General features: G+C 36.4%; 1 protein-coding gene across 1 annotated transcript in view; it reads right to left on the minus strand.

The window, feature by feature from the left end:
• COL5A2 (collagen type V alpha 2 chain) overlaps window positions 1-19306 on the minus strand; it is a 67982-nt gene that overhangs the window by 22298 nt on the left and 26378 nt on the right. Inside the window, exons 14-32 of the mRNA XM_082841848.1 lie at window positions 16851-16895; window positions 15696-15749; window positions 13378-13476; window positions 12989-13033; window positions 12773-12871; window positions 11456-11509; window positions 11115-11222; window positions 9985-10038; window positions 9300-9398; window positions 8024-8077; window positions 7199-7297; window positions 7019-7072; window positions 6871-6924; window positions 5833-5886; window positions 5054-5107; window positions 3424-3468; window positions 2796-2894; window positions 1666-1773; window positions 1335-1388 (exon numbers count right to left, since the gene is read on the minus strand). Of these exons, the coding sequence (XP_082697974.1) occupies window positions 1335-1388; window positions 1666-1773; window positions 2796-2894; window positions 3424-3468; window positions 5054-5107; window positions 5833-5886; window positions 6871-6924; window positions 7019-7072; window positions 7199-7297; window positions 8024-8077; window positions 9300-9398; window positions 9985-10038; window positions 11115-11222; window positions 11456-11509; window positions 12773-12871; window positions 12989-13033; window positions 13378-13476; window positions 15696-15749; window positions 16851-16895 (1332 nt within the window). The remainder of the gene's footprint in view (window positions 1-1334; window positions 1389-1665; window positions 1774-2795; window positions 2895-3423; window positions 3469-5053; window positions 5108-5832; window positions 5887-6870; window positions 6925-7018; window positions 7073-7198; window positions 7298-8023; window positions 8078-9299; window positions 9399-9984; window positions 10039-11114; window positions 11223-11455; window positions 11510-12772; window positions 12872-12988; window positions 13034-13377; window positions 13477-15695; window positions 15750-16850; window positions 16896-19306) is intronic.

Here is a 19306-nt window from a genome sequence, read left to right on the forward strand (position 1 = left end):
AAGTGATTCATTTTTTTTCCTTTACCATGAGATTACAGCAAATGCTCTGCTCTGCTTCTTCCCTAAAACAACATATTTCCCTCACTAAAAATGAAGCAGTCATTGCTTAAATCTTGATCCTACTGCATTGCATTTTCATAGTTCAAAGGAACAATAGATATGTATTTCAGCTTTCTCCTTAAAATAAACTGTCAATGCATCATCTCTCCTTCAAACAGCACTTCACTACTTACTGTGCACTCCAGACCAACCATGATGTGAAATGCAAACCATAAACCAGATTTACTTAGACCACTTTTTTAAAGTATTAAATCAAATATTAGATTTAATTAAAAGGCAAGAGATATTTTGAGTTCATAATTTGCTAAACTAAGTGTTTCACCCTTAATTAGCTTTCCAGAAAAAGAAAAAAGGGATAATTATCACTAAGGCTAAAACTTTTCTATAATTTACTTTATTTCTTTAATCAAAAGTTAACATAATCAATGTATTAACAGTGGCTCAATGGACAGAATCAAAATATTAATAGTGGTTCAGTGTCATCTCTTTTTTAATAGTATAACGGCTATTGTCAGGACACAGCATGACAACTAACAGCAAACCATGTCATACTGAACCAGAAACTATTTATCAAATATCAGGAACTACTTCCAGGAAATGCTGACTGTCTGAGCAACTGTAACTACCTGCTCTTACCTGAGAGGATCATTCATGTCTGAAAATATATTTTCAGTCTGATTGTCTGATTATCCTTAGAATTGCAAATACATTCCATTTTTAAGGACATAAAGTTTGTTAAATGTCAATTTCTGGAAGGATATTAAACAATCCTTCTTTACATTTCACTTATTCAGCCTCTTTATCAATGAAAGCATTAATGACGATTCATCATGCAGTAATTTTCTCACCCCTAACATCTAGTATATTGAGAAACATTTGTCACACCTTTGGCTACTCTGTAAAACTCTACTTGCCTGCACTGGAATGAGGTCTAAGGCAACTCACTAGAGCAGCATTTTAAAACAAATAAACATTGCCTATGAAATAAAAAGATAATCAAGATAAAGAGGGCCCCACCGCTTAAAGCACCAATCTCATATGCACAATAAAAATGTGTCTTACTTCATTCTCTCAATAATGACTATTTTTTGGCTTGTTCTAATTCAAGGTAAGCAAAATGAATATCTGTGGTCCATCAGTGTCAAATCTCATCATTCTCCTAATCCTGACAACCATGGAAACATGAAACTTATTTTAAAAAGTTCAGGCAAATTCATATGATAATGATGATGTTGATTCCTAGCCCAGCTGCTGAAAGGAATGATTTCACTTACTCTTGCTCCATCATTTCCAGCTGTACCTTCAGAACCTTTCTCTCCTATGCCACCCTGGGAAAACATACAAAACACCATTTAATCATTTAATTGTCTTTTTCCTACACTTGCATGGAAGCTTCATGAGAGCAGGGACTTCTCTCTAATGTTCACAGCTGTATCCCCTTGAGCATAGAACAATGCCTGGAACTGAACACTTTCTAAGTACACATATACTGAAAGAATGAATGAATGAATGACTTGTGACTTAGGGTGGTAGAAGTAAAAGTCTGCCCAGGAAATCATTATCAGTAGAAAGTGTAAATGGATGAACTAAACAAACCAAACTTACTCTGTCACCCTTGGGGCCAGGAGTTCCTGCAATTCCTCTTTCTCCTGGCATACCTTGAAGACCTGGTGGGCCTGTATCTCCAGGGGTCCCAGTTGGTCCTGGACTGCCCTGAAATGAACCAACAATAAGTAAGCTCACCTATATTTTAAGGTTGAAACTATATGAAATTCCTGTTTTGGTAAATCAAAAATAGTAGAATCTTGGCAATTTCTTGTGGTTCAACCTAGTGCTTATATTTTTCATTTGGGAAAATTGACTCTGAGTTCATTTTAAAAAAATCAGATCTTGCTGTTTTGATTGTTGGTTTGTTTTCAACATTCTCTTTGGAGAAATTGGGTACCAATTCAAATAAAAATGATAGAATTGCCTTTTTATTTTCTTTTTTTGGCAACATCATAGGGATTCTAATAAAAAAAGAAGACATCACATTTAGAGAGTATTCCATTCTCTCTCTAAAGAACCCATGATATGAAGCTGGCTTTCAGGCTCATTCAGTAATTAAATTGAAGCAGATCTTCTTCAATCACTCTGGCCTTTGAAGGTAATAAGGGATCTAATATTATATTATATGATCATGAAAAATTCTACTTCAGTTGTTTGCACTGAAGTTGGCCACACAGTCTTCTACCAATTTTAAAACAGCACCCAAAAGGAAATGGTACTGATTTTTGCCGTGTAATGTATTGTAATTTCGGATTTCAAAAGTGACATACTTTCATATATTAAGTAAGCAGAACTGTAGAAACTGAGACAAGAAAAATGGAGCATATGATTAGGAAGACATCCTAATAAATTACACTATTTTCGATTTATTGCCTCTGCTTATTAATAGAAGTCATTAATAAAAGTTATATAAATAAATATTAGAAACAGGTTTGTATATGAGAATGTATCACTACTTTATGTAGTGATCAAAAATCCCATCAAAGAAGAGATTCTTTTTTAGCTGACTCTTTAGTGCCAAAGAAAAGCCAAGAAGGTGCTCATTAAATATTTGTTGAAGAAATTATATAATCAAATATTTTGTAAAAACAAGAGAAATAAATAATAATAAATCCTAGCACCATTACGTGTTTACTGAGCAGTAATTTTAGACCATTTTAAACTACTGAGCTCACTACCATACTTACTTTTGGACCATCAGGACCGTGTCCTCCAGCCATTCCCTTCTCACCAGGAAGTCCGGTTATTCCTGGTTCTCCTCTTTCCCCTGGATTTCCTCGTTCTCCCTACACAACATAGGAATGTCAAACAGTCTCAGTGCCTGATCTGAAAATGGGTTAAAAGTGCTCCTGGGTGGGCTTCCCTGGTGGCGCAGTGGTTGGGAGTCCGCCTGCCAATGCAGGGGACACGGGTACGTTCCCCGGTCCGCGAAGATCCCACATGCCACGGGCCCGTGAGTCATGGCCGCTGAGCCTGCGCGTCTGGAGCCTGTGCTCCGCAACGGGAGAGGCCGCAGCGGTGAGAGGCCCGCGTACCGCAGGAAAAAAAAAAAAAAGTGTTCCTGGAAATGTGAAAAATGACTTCTACTGGGGAAAAATTTAGAAATGAGCAACTATTAAGACTCAGTTTTCTAATTTAATAAGAAATGAACTTGAAGTAAGCATATACTAGTTTCACAGCACAAAATATTTCTCATAAGATTGATTTTCATTAAGTAAAAAACTGTAACAATTAAAGCCCAGTTTAAGATAAAAGATGCTTTTTCAAACTGAAGCCAATGGACACAAAGTTAATCATGAAGAAGAAAATACTTACTCTAGGTCCTAATGGGCCAACTGCTCCAGGATCTCCAGGCACTCCCTATAAAATACATTTTTTTTTAATGAAAAACTTTCAACTGAACTTCAGGTATTTATTAGAAATCTTTCCAGATCATATACCTAATTTCTTCTAACATACTATTAGAAGTCTGACTAAGCCCATAATATTGAAGAAAGAAAAATATGTACAATTTTATAAACAATGGGATATCATATACATTGGATGGAAATACTTTTCCAGAAAAGTTTATATTATACCTGAATGATTGACTTTTGGCAATGAGTTCATTCAAAATATTATCTCACAAAGATATTACTTTTAGCAACAATAAAATAAAAGCAAAAGGCCTTTTATTTCCTAATGGAATGTGAAAAACTTAACAGAGGAAAGTGAAATTAAAAGCAATGAAGTACTAATCTTTTAAATAGAACCAATTCAATTCAATTTAATAAATATTCCTTAAACATATAATATAGACAACACACTGTACTAGGAATTGTGGGTTCAAACTAATGCTGTCATGACTACATTAAAAGTTTGTTCTTAACTAAAGGAAAATTTGTCATTTAAAACTTCTCTGTTTGATAAAGACAGTAACTATATCAAGTAGGCCTCCAGTCTTGTCCCTTGAAATGTATTGTCTTCATTGTGGCATGATCTTCCTAAAACCCAAATGTAATAGTATTTCTCTCTACTTAAAAGCCCTTCATTAGCTTCCCATTACTCTAATAATAAGAACAAACTAGACTCAAATTAAGACTTTCCAGGATCAGGCCCCTGTCATTCTCCAGCCTCTTCTTCACCCTCCTCAACCTGTATTTCACATTTCTGACCTACCGAACTTTTTTCAGTGCCTAAATTTGATCATCAAGCCTTTGCACTTGCTGTTTGCATTTCCTGGAGTATTTTCTTGCCTTCCCTCCTCCCCGCTTACCATCATTCTTCCTTCAGATCTTATAAAAGATACTATTTTGTCCAGGAAACTTTTTCTAAACCCCAATGTCTGAATTAGGTGCATCTTCTAGGTTTACATACACACAGTGCCTCTCTTACCATAGCATTTAGAATATGCTACTGTTGTAACTAACTTTCTATACTCTCTGTCTCCTAGTAAAATAAAATATAAGGCAAGGTCCATGTCCATCTTGTTCAATTGGTTCAGGCCAAGGCTTAGTAGAGCTTAGCACAGAGTGCTCAGCAAATATTTTTGAACAGTTAAATGAATGAATAAATCACTCAAAGAAAAATAAATTACATAAACCTATGTGCTGGTAAAATGACAGAAATAAAATGGTAAGTTTCTGTTCATAACCGTTTATGAAGCCTCCAGTAAAATGTACAGTAAGACATATTTAGTGATTAAGAACACAGTATAAGCACATGACCTGGGTTCAAATCATATCAGCTGTGTGACTTTGGGAAAATTACTTAACATCCGTGTGCCTTATTTTCCTCATCTGTAAAATGGGCATAATAATAATAATAGTACCTAGTACATAAGAGTTGTTTTGAGGATTAAAGGAGATAATTAATTTAAAGCAAAGCAGAACAGAGCCTGACACATAGTAAGTGATATTATGTTAGAAATTTTTAGTATTGCTATCCTTATTATTTAAACACTTACCTGATCACCTGGCTTTCCACCTTCCCCAGGAGGCCCTGGAGGACCAGGAAGCCCCTAAAGCAAAAGTAAGAATATAAAATTGTGACTCTGTGGAAATTTAATAGGCCACCAGTGTTAACAGTTCACAATTCATAGAGCTCCCTGACTGTATTTTCAAGCAAAAGACATTATTTAAACACAAGTTAAGCAAAGCAAAATGAGAAACCTACATCCTCTAACATAACACAGCAGCTAGTCAGTTCGTAGGTTTAGATTTTCATTTGCACGCCACTTAGCAAAAAAGAGGTAAGAATATAACAGTAGGTTCTTTATATTTGTGGAGCTTTTAATGGCTTTGAGAACAATACTTTAGGCTGCTAGAATAAATATTGAAAGTTAGTCCTGAGTTTTTTCCCCAAATTATGATTATCTATGCTATTAATATACCATCATATTTAATTAAATAAATCATGAAAATTTGTTCAACAAAAAATTTTAGACACTGTGTCAATAAAATTAGATAAGCCTCAATATAGTTAAATAAATCTTACTGAGATATTAAGAACATTTTATGATTTATAATTTGTTAATAGGTTTGGGGTTTGATCAGTTGTTCAGGGGAAATCTGTTCCTTCTCTTTGAGTAAAAATGTTTGATTTTGTCCAAATGTCTATCTTATTTACTAAAAGAGGAATGACCCCTTTGAAAATTGTAGAATTTCACATCATTCAACCATATCTTTTTATAAAAAAGCATTTTGGTTAGGGGAAGAAGAAATGGAAGACTGAGTCAGTGCATACCTGAAAGCCAGTGGGGCCTGGAGGGCCCTGTTCTCCTCTCTCTCCAGCTAGACCCTAAGTCACGAAGGAAAGAAAACCATGAACATCAAGAGCCAGATCCTTATGTCTGCTTCCCACTTGTGTGAACCACCAGAAGTATTTATATTTCTTTGTATTTCTTCCAATCACAAGTTTTTCACTTTAGCAAGATAATAAACTAGTCCTAAATGTCAACTAATTGTACCGTTTTAAGTCCCTGATGGTGAGAAAATATCTTCTAAAGCCAGTGAAGAAACTGATAACATGTGTTCATTTTTTATCCAAACATAAATGTCTGGAGCCAACTGTAAAATTTGGGGGGAAATTGACTATTGGCATGGAAAAATCCATTCCTTTTATATGTCTAATCTAAAAGGTAATTAATGTTTCCATTGTAGTTTGTTTCTCAGTGTTATAAAAATTATTAATCAAACCTTCAAAACTAGAATAACTAAAGAAAGCAAAGCTAACATTTTAAAAAAGATATTTAAATTGCCCCATTCCAAAACAAATAAACATGCCATAATATTTCTGATAAACACAATTTTAAAATCCTAGGATGAAAATATACCTCAAAGGATAAATATTATTCCTTTTTAGTCCATCCAAAAAAACAAAACAAACAAACAAAAAAAACCGCTTAAATAAATTTCTATAAGACACAATATTAGAAAAAAAAAACCTGGTATAATCAAGTATTTATATATTTTAAATAAAATACAGTATAAAATATTTGTCAGACACTACTTTCCTCACATAATTTTCAACTGTGATAACATAGAGATGGTGAGGTAGCTTTTACCATCAGCATTTCATAGAAGTTTAGAATGAAAAGACCAATAATTCTACTTAAAAAGGCAGAAGATGCCAGCACAGGAATCAAAAGAAAAGATATAACTGAAATTCTTCCATCTTGCTCTTTTTTATTTACTTCCCCCCAAAACCTACCCATGAGTAAAGTCTCAGACAAACACCACTGAAGAATGCAATGTGAGTATATTCTCACTAAAACTTACATACCGGGGGGCCCACAGGACCGGAAGGACCAACTTCACCATCTTTTCCAGGAGCTCCCTAGCATCGCAGAGAGATAATTTATGAGGTGAGACCATGAGAATTTGGGTAATTTCATATATATTTTTTTCTTTAGCAGAAAATGTGTAGTTACCCTCTGCCCAGGAACACCAGCATTTCCTGCTTCTCCAGGTTTTCCAGGGTCACCCTAAAGAATCAATGCAAACTAATTTAAATTTCAATTAGTTTGCTATAAGTTCAATCAGTTTGCTATAAACATGTCAGCTCCAAGTGAGGATTATGATGAGATGGCAACATTATACACTGTACTCACACTGCTACCTTTGGGGCCTGGAAGACCCATACTCCCAGGCTGCCCTCTGATTCCTATGGAGCCTGGAGGACCTGGCCGGCCATCCTCTCCTGGAGCACCCTACAAAATTGACAGGAGCAATGTAAGTTTCACATAAGTTCTCTCTGAATGTTACATCACCCAAATTGTCACTTGCCTTTCCTTACTACAAAAGTTATGTAAGTTTTAAATTAAGCCACATTTTTATTTTAGTGAATCAGGACAGTTGAGTGTTTTTAAAAACAACTGCTGAGGTATTTGAATGTTTAGAACAGAGACTTTATTCTTATTCTATACACAAGCCTCATCTTTATGTCTCTTTACATTCTCATATTAATAGGGGAAATCTTCCGTCTTTCATTTACTCTTGTTTGTGGTAATGAAAACTCAGGACTTCCATTTCACATTTACTGTATAAGGAAAGGGCCCAGAATATATGAACTTTCAAATTTATACCCACTTATCTCTTAAATGTATAAAATTGGAAGGATATCAAGAAATGAGAATGTTGCTAACAAATTCCACTAATATTAATAAATACATCATGGAAACTTTTTCACTTATGTCAGAGAAGCAATTACAATCTCAAGCATTTATTTCAATACAACGTTATCAATTTTTGGTCATTTTGAAAATACGCAGATCCTTAATATTTGCTTCCAGGAGAGGAAGGTACATTTTAAACATGTAAACATGATCAGCATCCACCTGATCAAAAATGTTAACCTTAAATAAGCATCTTACCATGTAAGTTGCATGTCTATTGAGAAATATTAATGGCGGTGGACTTTTGTTTAAATTACTTACCAAAGGTCCAAGTTTTCCTTCAGGACCTTGAACACCAGGATTTCCTGTCAGACCCTAAAAATTAAAAGCAATTGTCAGTTTGTTGCTGACCTGCAACTGGAGTAAAGATTCTAAAGAGTAAAAATAGCACTGCATTAAAAAGATCCAGTTCCGCTTTGCAATGCCCACTCTCAGTAGCCTTAGGCTCCTCTAGACAAACTCACAGGACCATCATGGACCCCACCCAACCTGGTTTCAGGATACAGGGCAGGATACAGGGCAGACAACACAACATGCAACAAGGCATCACATGTGGGACTCCCCACTGGGAGGAGTCCTCACAGCACAGCCTTCAGGGTCAGACTCTAAGCCTCCCACAATGGGAGGCCCGATGTGAGAGAATCAGTCTACATGGTGGGTGCAGGAGCCACCCTGGTTTGAAATCTCACATAACCAATATTTGTAACAGCACCTTGGACATACTATACTGGTCCCAGCAAGGTGAATGCCCAGGTACAAGTCCCTGCAAACTCAGGAAATCCAAAGCTATGCCTCCTACCAGTTTTTTTAATTCATTCATAGTCCTCCAAGTCCAAATGCAGTCTACAATCAGGGATCATTTTTACTAAAAGTAATTGAATGGTCATTCAACTGGCATTCCACCTTTATCATGTGTCTAGGGAAGAATATCGAAGATATTTATCGAAGATGAACCCAATGCCTGTTTCTCACGTAGAAGGAGAAAGGGTTGTAGGAGACTTTTACTCATATATCTAACACTGGGTTCAGGACAAAGAACTTATGTTGAGCCAACTGTATCTTTCCATGAAGCTTTCTGTATAATCCTTTTCTCTTTAAGGGGCATTGCTGACAACTGAATATAAGGGTAATTCCATAGTTCTAATGAATTTTCAAGTGACATTTTGTTAAAATGAAATTTGTCAGGAATTCTCTGTGCTAAAAGTCACATAAGTTGTTCATCAGCAAGTAAAGAAAAATCATAAAAATTGATAAAAAGGATTTTCTTTTCATATCAAGTGGTAAAATTGTTAATACATACCTCTTTGAATAAAGGAGACTAGAAGTTTTTTTTTCTATACATGATAAAAATAGCATACCATTCATTATTTCAAAAATAATGAAACAGGTCAAACCCAAAGAAAAAAACAAAGAAATGTTCCAAGTCGTGAAAGCAAGCTATTAAAAAAAAAAAAAAAAGAACCTTTAAAAAACCTTTAATGAATTCTCAGGAGCATATCTCCTGGGTTGATGTAGCAAAAAACTGCTGTGTTCTTACCCGAGCACCTGGAAGCCCAGGTTCCCCCGGACGTCCTGGATCCCCCTGACCTCCTTTAGGTCCTGAAGAACCTACAGGACCCCTCTCTCCTTGAGCCCCCTGTTCCAAAGCAAAGCAGAACATATCAGGAAAAAGGGAGTGCAGGGAAACAAAAGCAAGCATATATAAAATCCTTGTTTACAAATCAAACCACTAGTATAACATAAAAGAGTTTGTCAAAGTAGTTACAAAGACTTCTTTGTAAACCATGTCACTTCACATTTTGTTCTCATTTGGATTCCTTGTAGAATAGAGGTTTTTCATCATTAACTAATGAAAGTTGTGTTTAGAGCCTCACTCCAATAACTTACATTTAGAAACCCCCAAATTTTGAAACAGTCTAAATTTCTAGATAAAGGAAAAAATATATATCGGCTAAAGGAAAGATTTATGGCCTATTCTTCTCAAGAATGTCCCTGGAAAGTTTGAAAACAAACTCCAATACACCTCCAACCATCATCCTTCTCCCCTAGACCTCTATAATGAAGAAATTGCACAAGAGGGATTTGGCAGTAGGAGTAACATCTGTGTCCAACTCTTTTCTAGATCTGGACCCATGTGGACCAAGGCTAGATCACCATGCTGGACAATGGCATCTTTTGCAACACTGCCCACAGGAGTGCCAACCTTGATAGGATAACCTTACCTTTGGTCCAGGTAAACCATCAGAGCCTGGAAAACCACGATTGCCAGGAGCACCCTACAAATGACCAAAATGTGATTCTTAATTGTGGATGTTTTTGTAATATATAACGAGTGGGTGATTTTTATTCTTAGTACTATAAGGTTTTAGGAGCTATGATCAACCCAACACAGCAGTAGATATGTATAAGAAAAAATAACCTGACTATACAGAAAGACATTTTAAATTGTGAAAAATATATGTAAGTACTGAGCCAAAATTATTCAAATCAAAAAATATTTTACCACTTCATTATAAAATTAAACATAGAGAAAAACTGATACATAGATATAGATACAAGAGGTAAAGAAATGGTACCATCTACCACAATCAAAATGTCAGTGATTGCAGGCATTAGTATTGTCTTTGATGTGAAGCCCTTTGCATTTTCTGAGTTTCCATACAAAAGTAAGGTGATATTGTTATTCTCCCTTTCAGACCTGTTTCATTATAGTCCAGTCACAGCAACCTTTTCTGGCCTTCAAAATCACTAAGCCCTTTCTGGCCTTCAAAATCACTAAGCCCTTTCTGGATTTACATTTTTTGTTTCCTCTGCTGAAAAATGCTTTTTCTCTCAAGTTTTCTTGCTGGCTCATCTTAATCTTCAGATCTTAGCTAGATGCCATCTTCTCAAAGAATCTTATTTCCTAACCACCTAACCTAATGCCACACTACTGTCATAAGTTACTCTCTACCACATCACCCTGCTATTCCCTAAGTGTATATGGCACTTATTAAAATGTGTAATTATATTTTTATTTACCTGTTAACTTGTTTATTGCTTACCTCCCCACTAAACTATTGTTTACTAGCCCCCGCATGAAGGCTGGACCCATAGCATTCTTGTTCACTGATGTATCCCAAGCACCATATACCAAATTGGCATAGAGCATTTGTTCAGTCAATATTAGATGAATGAATGAATGAACAATGATTAGACAGTTGGCTCCCTGAATTCAAAGATAGCCATACTGAACTGTGCAATGCACCTGCTAGCATTTCTCTTAATTGCTCTAGTTTTCCTCACTATTCCAAAAGTTATTCATGTACTTCCCCCACAACTATAAGAATTTATTCAATCATTCAAATTTTACCCTTTCTCCCATGGGGCCTGGAGGACCAACTGTTCCTGGATCACCTCGGGGACCTCGTTTGCCTTCTTCACCAGGTGGGCCTATTGGACCCTGAATACCATGTGGCCCCTATTGAAAACAGAAGGACAGATACCAGAAAGAGCCGTTTGACAAGGGAGTTATAGTCAAAAGATTCATTTAAATAAGTCAGTCACAAATTTTAAACTATATTAAGCAAACTATTTCCATCCAAAAGTATTATAATTCTCATTGTCATTATTTGAAGTACTTGAGTATTTTGGGCTTACATTTCTGGATAATATTCATGTTCTTCTTATCATTTAAAAGAAATAAAACCTTACCGGTTCCCCTTTTGGGCCAGCTTCTCCTTTGAAACCTGGAACTCCTGGATCACCCTAAAATAAAAACATTGATAATTTTAAGAACCAAGATATTTATCCAGCCCAACCTGCTTTAATTATTACAGTGAATGGACCTTGAAAATTTTCTGCAGCTGAATCTGTACTGAATCAGCAGTATAATAATTTTTTTAAATTATGCAAATCTTGTAGAATGTGTGTGAAATTTTATAAAATCCAGTATAGTTAGGTAGTAGTTTGTATATTTTACAGGGGTCTTCAAAAGATTTACTTTTAAAATCTTGTTTTTAATCATGCATAGTAGGATAATTAGAATTATTCAGTTATTATTACAATTTGATAATAAAAATTAGAACTAACAATGACAACTTCAATAGATAAATCTATTTAGAGTCTATTTTAGGAAATAGATTTCTTCACCCAAAATCAAAATAATTTTATATTTATGTTCTATTTATTGAGATTTGACAACATCAAATGGGGTATTTTATCTTTAGAGTATTCAAGAGTTTTGGGTATGTATGTCTTTATAATGCCAATTGTACTATAATTTGTGGGAACCAGGTTGCTAAATTGAGAACATGATAAAATCAAATGTAAAATACCAACAACACGCATGTTTTTATAAATTCGTCACTAGCATTTAAAAAGGATTTATCAGCATAATCAAATTACTTAGATCAGGATCTAAAATATTTGTTTTAAGTAGTACTAGGAAACAAAGTTTTGTTATATATCAAGCTAAAAGATACATAAGCACAACTTCTCAATGTGTTTATTTCTTAAGAACTAACCGTATATTTTTACCAATAGATAAATATATGAATATAAAACATACAAATTTATACAAAATGTGGAAACTCATTCAATATAAACAACATGTTGGAAGCACTCTTCAAGAATAAATCTTAAGAAATAGCTGTTGAACCCATTTTAGCCAAGTTGTCATTATAACCCCCCATGAAAACTCCGTATTTCCCCATACTGGCTTGCAAAGTGTCTCCATATTTGTTATGTAACTCTATAAAATTCTATGAGGTGGATCATGAAGTTATGACCTTACTATTTTAAACAAAAGAACACTAAAATTTAACATAGTGCAATAATTTTCCCCTTTGAATTTAAACATGTAAATTGTACATTAATATTTGGCTTCCACTTTACAAAAATTCCTACCTTCTTTTGTCTCATTCAAATAAGTCACATTATCTATGTTTCACTGTATCTCATTGCATATTATTTCTCTGGCGATCTTAGTTGTATTATACTAATGGATGATAATTCTTTGATGGACATTACCGGTTGGCCTCGAATTCCTGGAGGTCCAGTGCTACCCTGAGGTCCTGGAGATCCAGGGGGCCCTGCTAAGCCAGGAGGACCAGAGGTACCCGGAGAACCCTATTGGAATGCAAGAGTAACATGATGAGCAGAGACCTAGGCACAAGTCTATGGTCACTGTTCAAAGGATTGTGCCCATTTGAACCTCATGTGGCATAAATGAAGTTAGTTACTCACTGTTGGGCCTTTGGCACCAGGCGTACCATCAGTTCCCACTGCACCCTAAAAGATACAGGAAAAGTTCATGAAATATTAAGCCATATCTAGGGTGGTATTCAGATGTCCACCCATCTCACAAAAGGAGGCAGAAAAATTACCAAAAAGAAAGAAAGGAAAAATAAATCAACCACCATTACATTATAAAAATCACTTTTATGACTCATTAATTCCCTTTTCCATAAAATAGACAAAATTTGCAGAGTTGACAAGGGACATGTTTTTTTTCATGAGTTCTAAACACTCATTCAGAATTGAAAGAGAATATATTAAAATACGTTGCCATTGTTCAATAGTTATAAAACATGTCCAGCTTTCAGTGATAATTTCTAAATATACTAGGAACTTACAGGAAGACCTTGAGAGCCAACAGGACCCGGTAGCCCAGTTTCACCTCTTTGCCCCTGAGGACCTTCAGGGCCTCGTGCCCCAGTGGGACCTGCTTCTCCCTAAAGGGGTATGAGGAAAACGTTAATTTAAGAAAATATCAGTGTGGTGTGTTTCAAAGCTGACTGCTTATTTGGAGTTTTACATTTTACACCCAATCATTTAAACGAGTCAAGAACACAAAGTAGTTTCCAGGGGTGTGTGCCTAACTTAGCTTAAGGGATGGACTCACTTCCCGCCACTCTGGATGTGATGATGCCCACAGCATGCAGAGCAGAGCAACCTGGTGAAGGTCACCTGATAGCTACCCTTGTTTCAACCCAAGATAGGGATCCAGATAGTAAATAAAAATACAGGATGCCTGGTTAAGTTTTAATTCAGATAAACAACAAATGATTTCAGAATAAGTTTGTCCCATGCAATATCTGGAACATATTTATCCTAAAAGGTTATTCTTTATTTATCTGAAATTCAAACTTAGCTGAGTTTCTGCATTTTATCTAACATATTAGGTACCTAATGTAAATCAAATCCTAGAGGGAATCCCTCTTATCCTTCACTGAAATACAAAGAACTAGACGTGAAAGTTTATTCTTCATCTAGAGAGCCAGACAGCCTGGAAGAATATTACAGGTATAGCGGAATTTTGGCCAAAAACAAACACCAGGGGTGGTGGTCTTTATGTTGGGGGTGGTGGTAGGACAGGGAAACAATTTCTGAAACGGTTTTGTGAGGTGTTTGACTTTATTGAGGAGTTTTCAGTAGCCAACAGCCCGTATTAGAAAAACCCAGAGGAGAGGGAAGTATCCAGAGTGAACTACTGTATAAACTATGATGGCTAGTGAAGTCTTAACTAGAGGCCACAGTAGGAGCAGAAACCACTTCCTGCTAAGTGAGAGTCCGGGGCATTGTGAATATTCTTCCTTGAATTCTCTAGCCAGAGCTCGGTGTGAGGGTGGAGAATCTTACAGAGAGAGAGAGGGAAGGGATTTTGCCTATTTTGATTGAGGTACACAGGGAGTTTGGGCCTTCCCATGTCAGAGTCAGTGGCAGCAGACTTAGGACTTCAGGGAGCAGATCAGATACAGAGGGGAACTGAAGCAGGTCCTACTCGGCTGAGTTCACAGTGAGTTCTCAGTTAACGGAGGGACTGGTTAGTGAACCAACAGAGGGCACCATTTTAAAATAAAGCAGGCACATCCCTGTGGCACAGAATTTAAAGTCAGCGTTAGAGACAGCCGAAGAATAATTTGACTTAATGACTCTCACATTTCAAAGAATACTTGAAATGTCAACTAGAGATTTTTTTGTTTGTTTATTTGTTTGTTTCGAAGTTCAAATCCAATCTGAGTGGCCCCACTAACAAGAAGCGTGGGCCTGTACTGAGGGCATCCTCTGCCTCAGGCACTATGCTAAGGGTTTGCATATTTTCTCACTTAATCTTCAATAAAATTCCTTGAGAAAACAAGATTTAGAGAGGTGAGGTGACTGGCCACGGTTATTTTTGTACAGCAGAATCTTGTGAGCAAATCCCTTCTTCAAGATGAAGAAAATTATTGCCAAAGAAAAACGGGGTGTGAGAAAAATCAAACGTATTGTGTTGTTCAAAGTTTGAAGGTAGTGTTCTGAGTTTATTCACTAATTTAGCTAATATAATCTTAATAACCTCCCACTGTAATACACGGATTTATCATCCAAAGTGTTGAGAGAAAGAACAAGTTGTGACTCACTACAAATGTAAATCATCCCAGCAGAATACTCCAATCCATTTCCACATGGACAGCCAAATAGCCTCCCCACGCATTCCATTAATGATTGTGTAAGTTGCGGGGGTGGAGGTGGGGAGAAGGGGAGCAGAAATGGAGGCCAATATTGTGTGGCCTTTTGATCACCTCGGATTTATTTTACTCTCCTATCGTTTAGAACATTCTGCTATTTATTACTGCCAGGCACTGTATCCAAGAATAGAGTTCAATTCAGATTAAACCCTTACCCCTCACAGCCGTTACAATTGTCTGGTGTTAGAGTCCTATTGCAACAGACTCTTTGATACTACAAGTGCATGATTGTAATTAATTCTCTTTTAATTACTTATTATATAATAATATCATATTTTTCATTTTCTTTTTTTTTCCCCTACCATAATGGACACTGAGAATACGCTAGGCTCTTTTCCTTAGTTAAGAGTGACTTCCACACTCTTCAATGAAAGAAATGACATTCTTTACTTTGGGATTCAGGTAATTCATGTCATCAAGAGCTAAATATAGTAACATCTTACCTTCAACCCAGGATTTCCTGGAAAACCAGCGGAACCAGTTATCCCAAGAGGACCCTATTAAAAGAAACCAGAAAAATGATTAGACGTGTATTTTAATTAACATGAAATCTTTTATTCTGTACTTTGACATATAAGAATAATCCACTTAGTACTTTAAAATCACAAAGATAATAATATAATTTTATCATAAGAACCTGACAACACTGATATGAAATTGTGCTAAAAGACATGTCCAGTGGTATTAAACATAACAGAATTTCCTAGTTGTAGCATACGAGAGTCAGTCACAAACACAAATTGTTTGAAACAATTGCTTCTAGAGAAATTACTTTCTTTGTGTTAACCAAGTAATAAGGATAGTTTTTAAAAAGTTACACATTGTACCAAAATCTAGGACTTCACTTTATAAAAATGATGATTAAGAATCATCTGGATATTTTGAAGTAATTTTTTTCAGGCTAATAAAAAGTGAATATGTGTCACTATACTACATTTGGGAAGGCATGAATAGAGTCTAAACCACTGATTTAAAGCTGGATTTAAAGGAAATGAGTGTAAGAGGAATTTCATTCTAGGTTATCCTGATTCTTCTTTGAGGACTGTATTTTAAATCCATCAGTTTTGCATTAATAAAAGCCCTTTTAAATTACACTTATTTTTCCTCCCATAGTTTGTTTCCTTTTTATGAGTAACAAGGAAGAAAAGATCTTAAGGGCAAGTAATTGCAAATCCGATTTACCCTCCTAGTACTGAATATTTCCCTGAGCTCATCATGTTTTTCACCTATCCACTGTACGGACCATGTTGTATTCTTGTTCTTTTTATATACTCATCTTTCAAGACTAAGCTTAAAAGTTGTTCCTCTTTAAGTCTTTCTTGACTTCTTTGTCTCACTACTGGTGTCGGTACAGGTAGGTTCCCATACTTCAGGTTGCTTTCCCTATTACAGAAGTTAGCAATAGCATTATGCTACAATATCAATTGATATATCTCTCTTCTTTGATAGGGCAGGTTTCAAAGACAAGTACTATGTGTTTATTGTCTTTCTGTTCCAAGCACCTGGGACACAGTAGGTGCTTTGTAAATGGTAATGAATGTACAAATGGAAGAATGAATGAATAAGTGAATGAATGAATATGAAAGTAATACACTCACCATTGGCCCAGGTTTTCCAGGCATACCATGTGCACCTCGTTGTCCCTAGTTAGGAGAAGAGGCAAGATAACGGTGCATTTTCTACTGTATTTGTTGACAATTCATTTACATTATAAAAATGTCTATGTTAAAATTGGAGAATGAATATTAAGGTTAACTGACAACTTTAACTAGGTTAATAGCAATAAAAATACACATTTATACAACATGCGTAAAGTAGCAATAAGCACATCTATCCTTACAGCAATAAGAGAGAAAAATCAAGACTGGAAATACAAACTGATTAAAATGATTCTTTTTACTTGAACGTGTCACCTTCTATCAAATGAGCTCAAAGACAATGAAACTTTGAACACCGGGCTCTTCTTAATAGAATAACCCAGAGGAAGGAATGCGCTCCATGTAAAACAAAAACCTAGAGCACATGTGCACACACATGTACACACACACAAAGGAAATTAAGTAGTAGTGAATGCTGTGCGTGTCACCCAGATCCCCCTTCAGCACAGAAATAATCATTCTACCACTGCTGGCAGTGTTATAAGCTGTGATGGCTCACAGTTGAGACCCTCCCCACAAATTGCTGAAAGGAGTTAGCTATCCCAAGGTTATGCCCTTCCATGGTCAATGCAGTGGTACAAAGGATTAGCCCCCATGCAAAACAGTCTGAAGAGCCATCCCAGCTCCACTGTTCCCATGGAATGGAAGGCTCATGAAGATTGAGGTCTCTGTTGCAAATGTAACACAGTTTAACTTCTCCCTATGGCAAATCCTGCTTATTTTATTAATTTCTTCATAGGTGTAGTTTCTTTATTTTTTTAATAAATTTATTTATTTTTGGCTGCGTTGGGCCTTCGTTGCTGAGAGTGGGTCTATTCTTTGCTGCGGTGCACGGGCTTCTCATGGTGGTGGCTTCTCTTGTTGTGGAGCACGGTCTCTAGGTGTACGGGCTTCAATAGTTGTGGCACATGGGCTCAGTAGTTGTGGCTCGTGGGCTCTAGAGAGCAGGCTCAGTAGCTGTGGTGCACAGGCTTAGATGCTCCACGTCATGTGGGATCTTCCCAGACGAGGGCTCGAACCCATTTCCCCTGCATTGGCAGGTGGATTCTTTTTTGAATTTTATTTTATTTATTTTTTTATACAGCAGGTTCTTATTAGTCATCAATTTTATACACATCAGTGTATACATGTCAATTCCAATTGCCAAATTCATCCCACCCCCACCCCAGCTTTCCCCCCTTGGTGTCCATGCATTTGTTCTCTACATCTGTGTCTCAATTTCTGCCCTGCAAACCAGTTCATCTGTACCATTTGTCTAGGTTCCACATATATGAGTTAATATACGATATTTGTTTTTCTCTTTCTGACTTACTTCACTCTGTACGACAGTCTCTAGATCCAACCATGTCTCAACAAATGACCCAATTTCGTTCCTCTTTATGGCTGAGTAATATTCCATTGTATATATGTACCATAACTTCTTTATCCGTTCATCTGTCGATGGGCATTTAGGTTGCTTCCATGACCTGGCTATTGTAAATAGTGCTGCAATGAACATTGGGGTGCGTGTGTCTTTTTGCATTATGGTTTTCTCTGGGTATATGCCCAGCAGTGGGATTTCTGGATCATATGGTAATTCTATTTTTGGTTTTTTAAGAAACCTCCATACTGTTCTCCATAGTGGCTGTTTCAATTTACATTCTCACCAACAGTGCAAGAGGGTTCCCCTTTCTCCACACCCTCTCCAGCATTTGTTGTTTGCAGATTTTCTGATGATGCCCATTCTAACTGGTGTGAGGTGATACCTCATTGTAGTTTTTTTTTTTTTTTGCGGTACGCGGGCCTCTCACTGTTGTGGCCTCTCCCATTGTGGAGCACAGGCTCCGGATGTGCAGGCTCAGCAGCCATGGCTCATGGGCCCAGCCACTCCGCGGCATGTGGGATATTCCTGGACCAGGGCATGAACCCGTGTCCCCTGCATCGGCAGGTGGACTCTCAACCACTGCGCCACCAGGGAAGCCCCCTCATTTTAGTTTTGATTTGCATTTCTCTAATAATTAGTGATGTTGAGCAGATTTTCACGTGCTTCTTGGCCATCTGTATGTCTTCTTTGTAGAAATGTCTATTTAGGTCTTCTGCCCATGTTTGGATTGGGTTGTTTTTTTTTTAATATTGAGTTGCATGAGCTGTTTATATATTTTGGAGATTAATCCTTTGTCCATTGATTGGTTTGCAAATATTTTCTCCCATTCTGAGTGTTGTCTTTTCGTCTTGTTTATGGTTTCCTTTGCTGTGCAAATGCTTTGAAGTTTCATTAGGTCCCATTTGTTTATTTTTGTTTTTATTTCCATTACTCTAGGAGGTGGATCAAAAAAGATCTTGTGTGATTTATGTCAAAGAGTGTTCTTCCTATGTTTTCCTCTAAGAGTTTTATAGTGTCTGGTCTTACATTTAGG

Source organism: Leucopleurus acutus (assembly GCF_964270905.1).
Source record: "Leucopleurus acutus genome assembly, chromosome: 6".
NCBI classification, from domain to species: domain Eukaryota; kingdom Metazoa; phylum Chordata; class Mammalia; order Artiodactyla; family Delphinidae; genus Leucopleurus; species Leucopleurus acutus.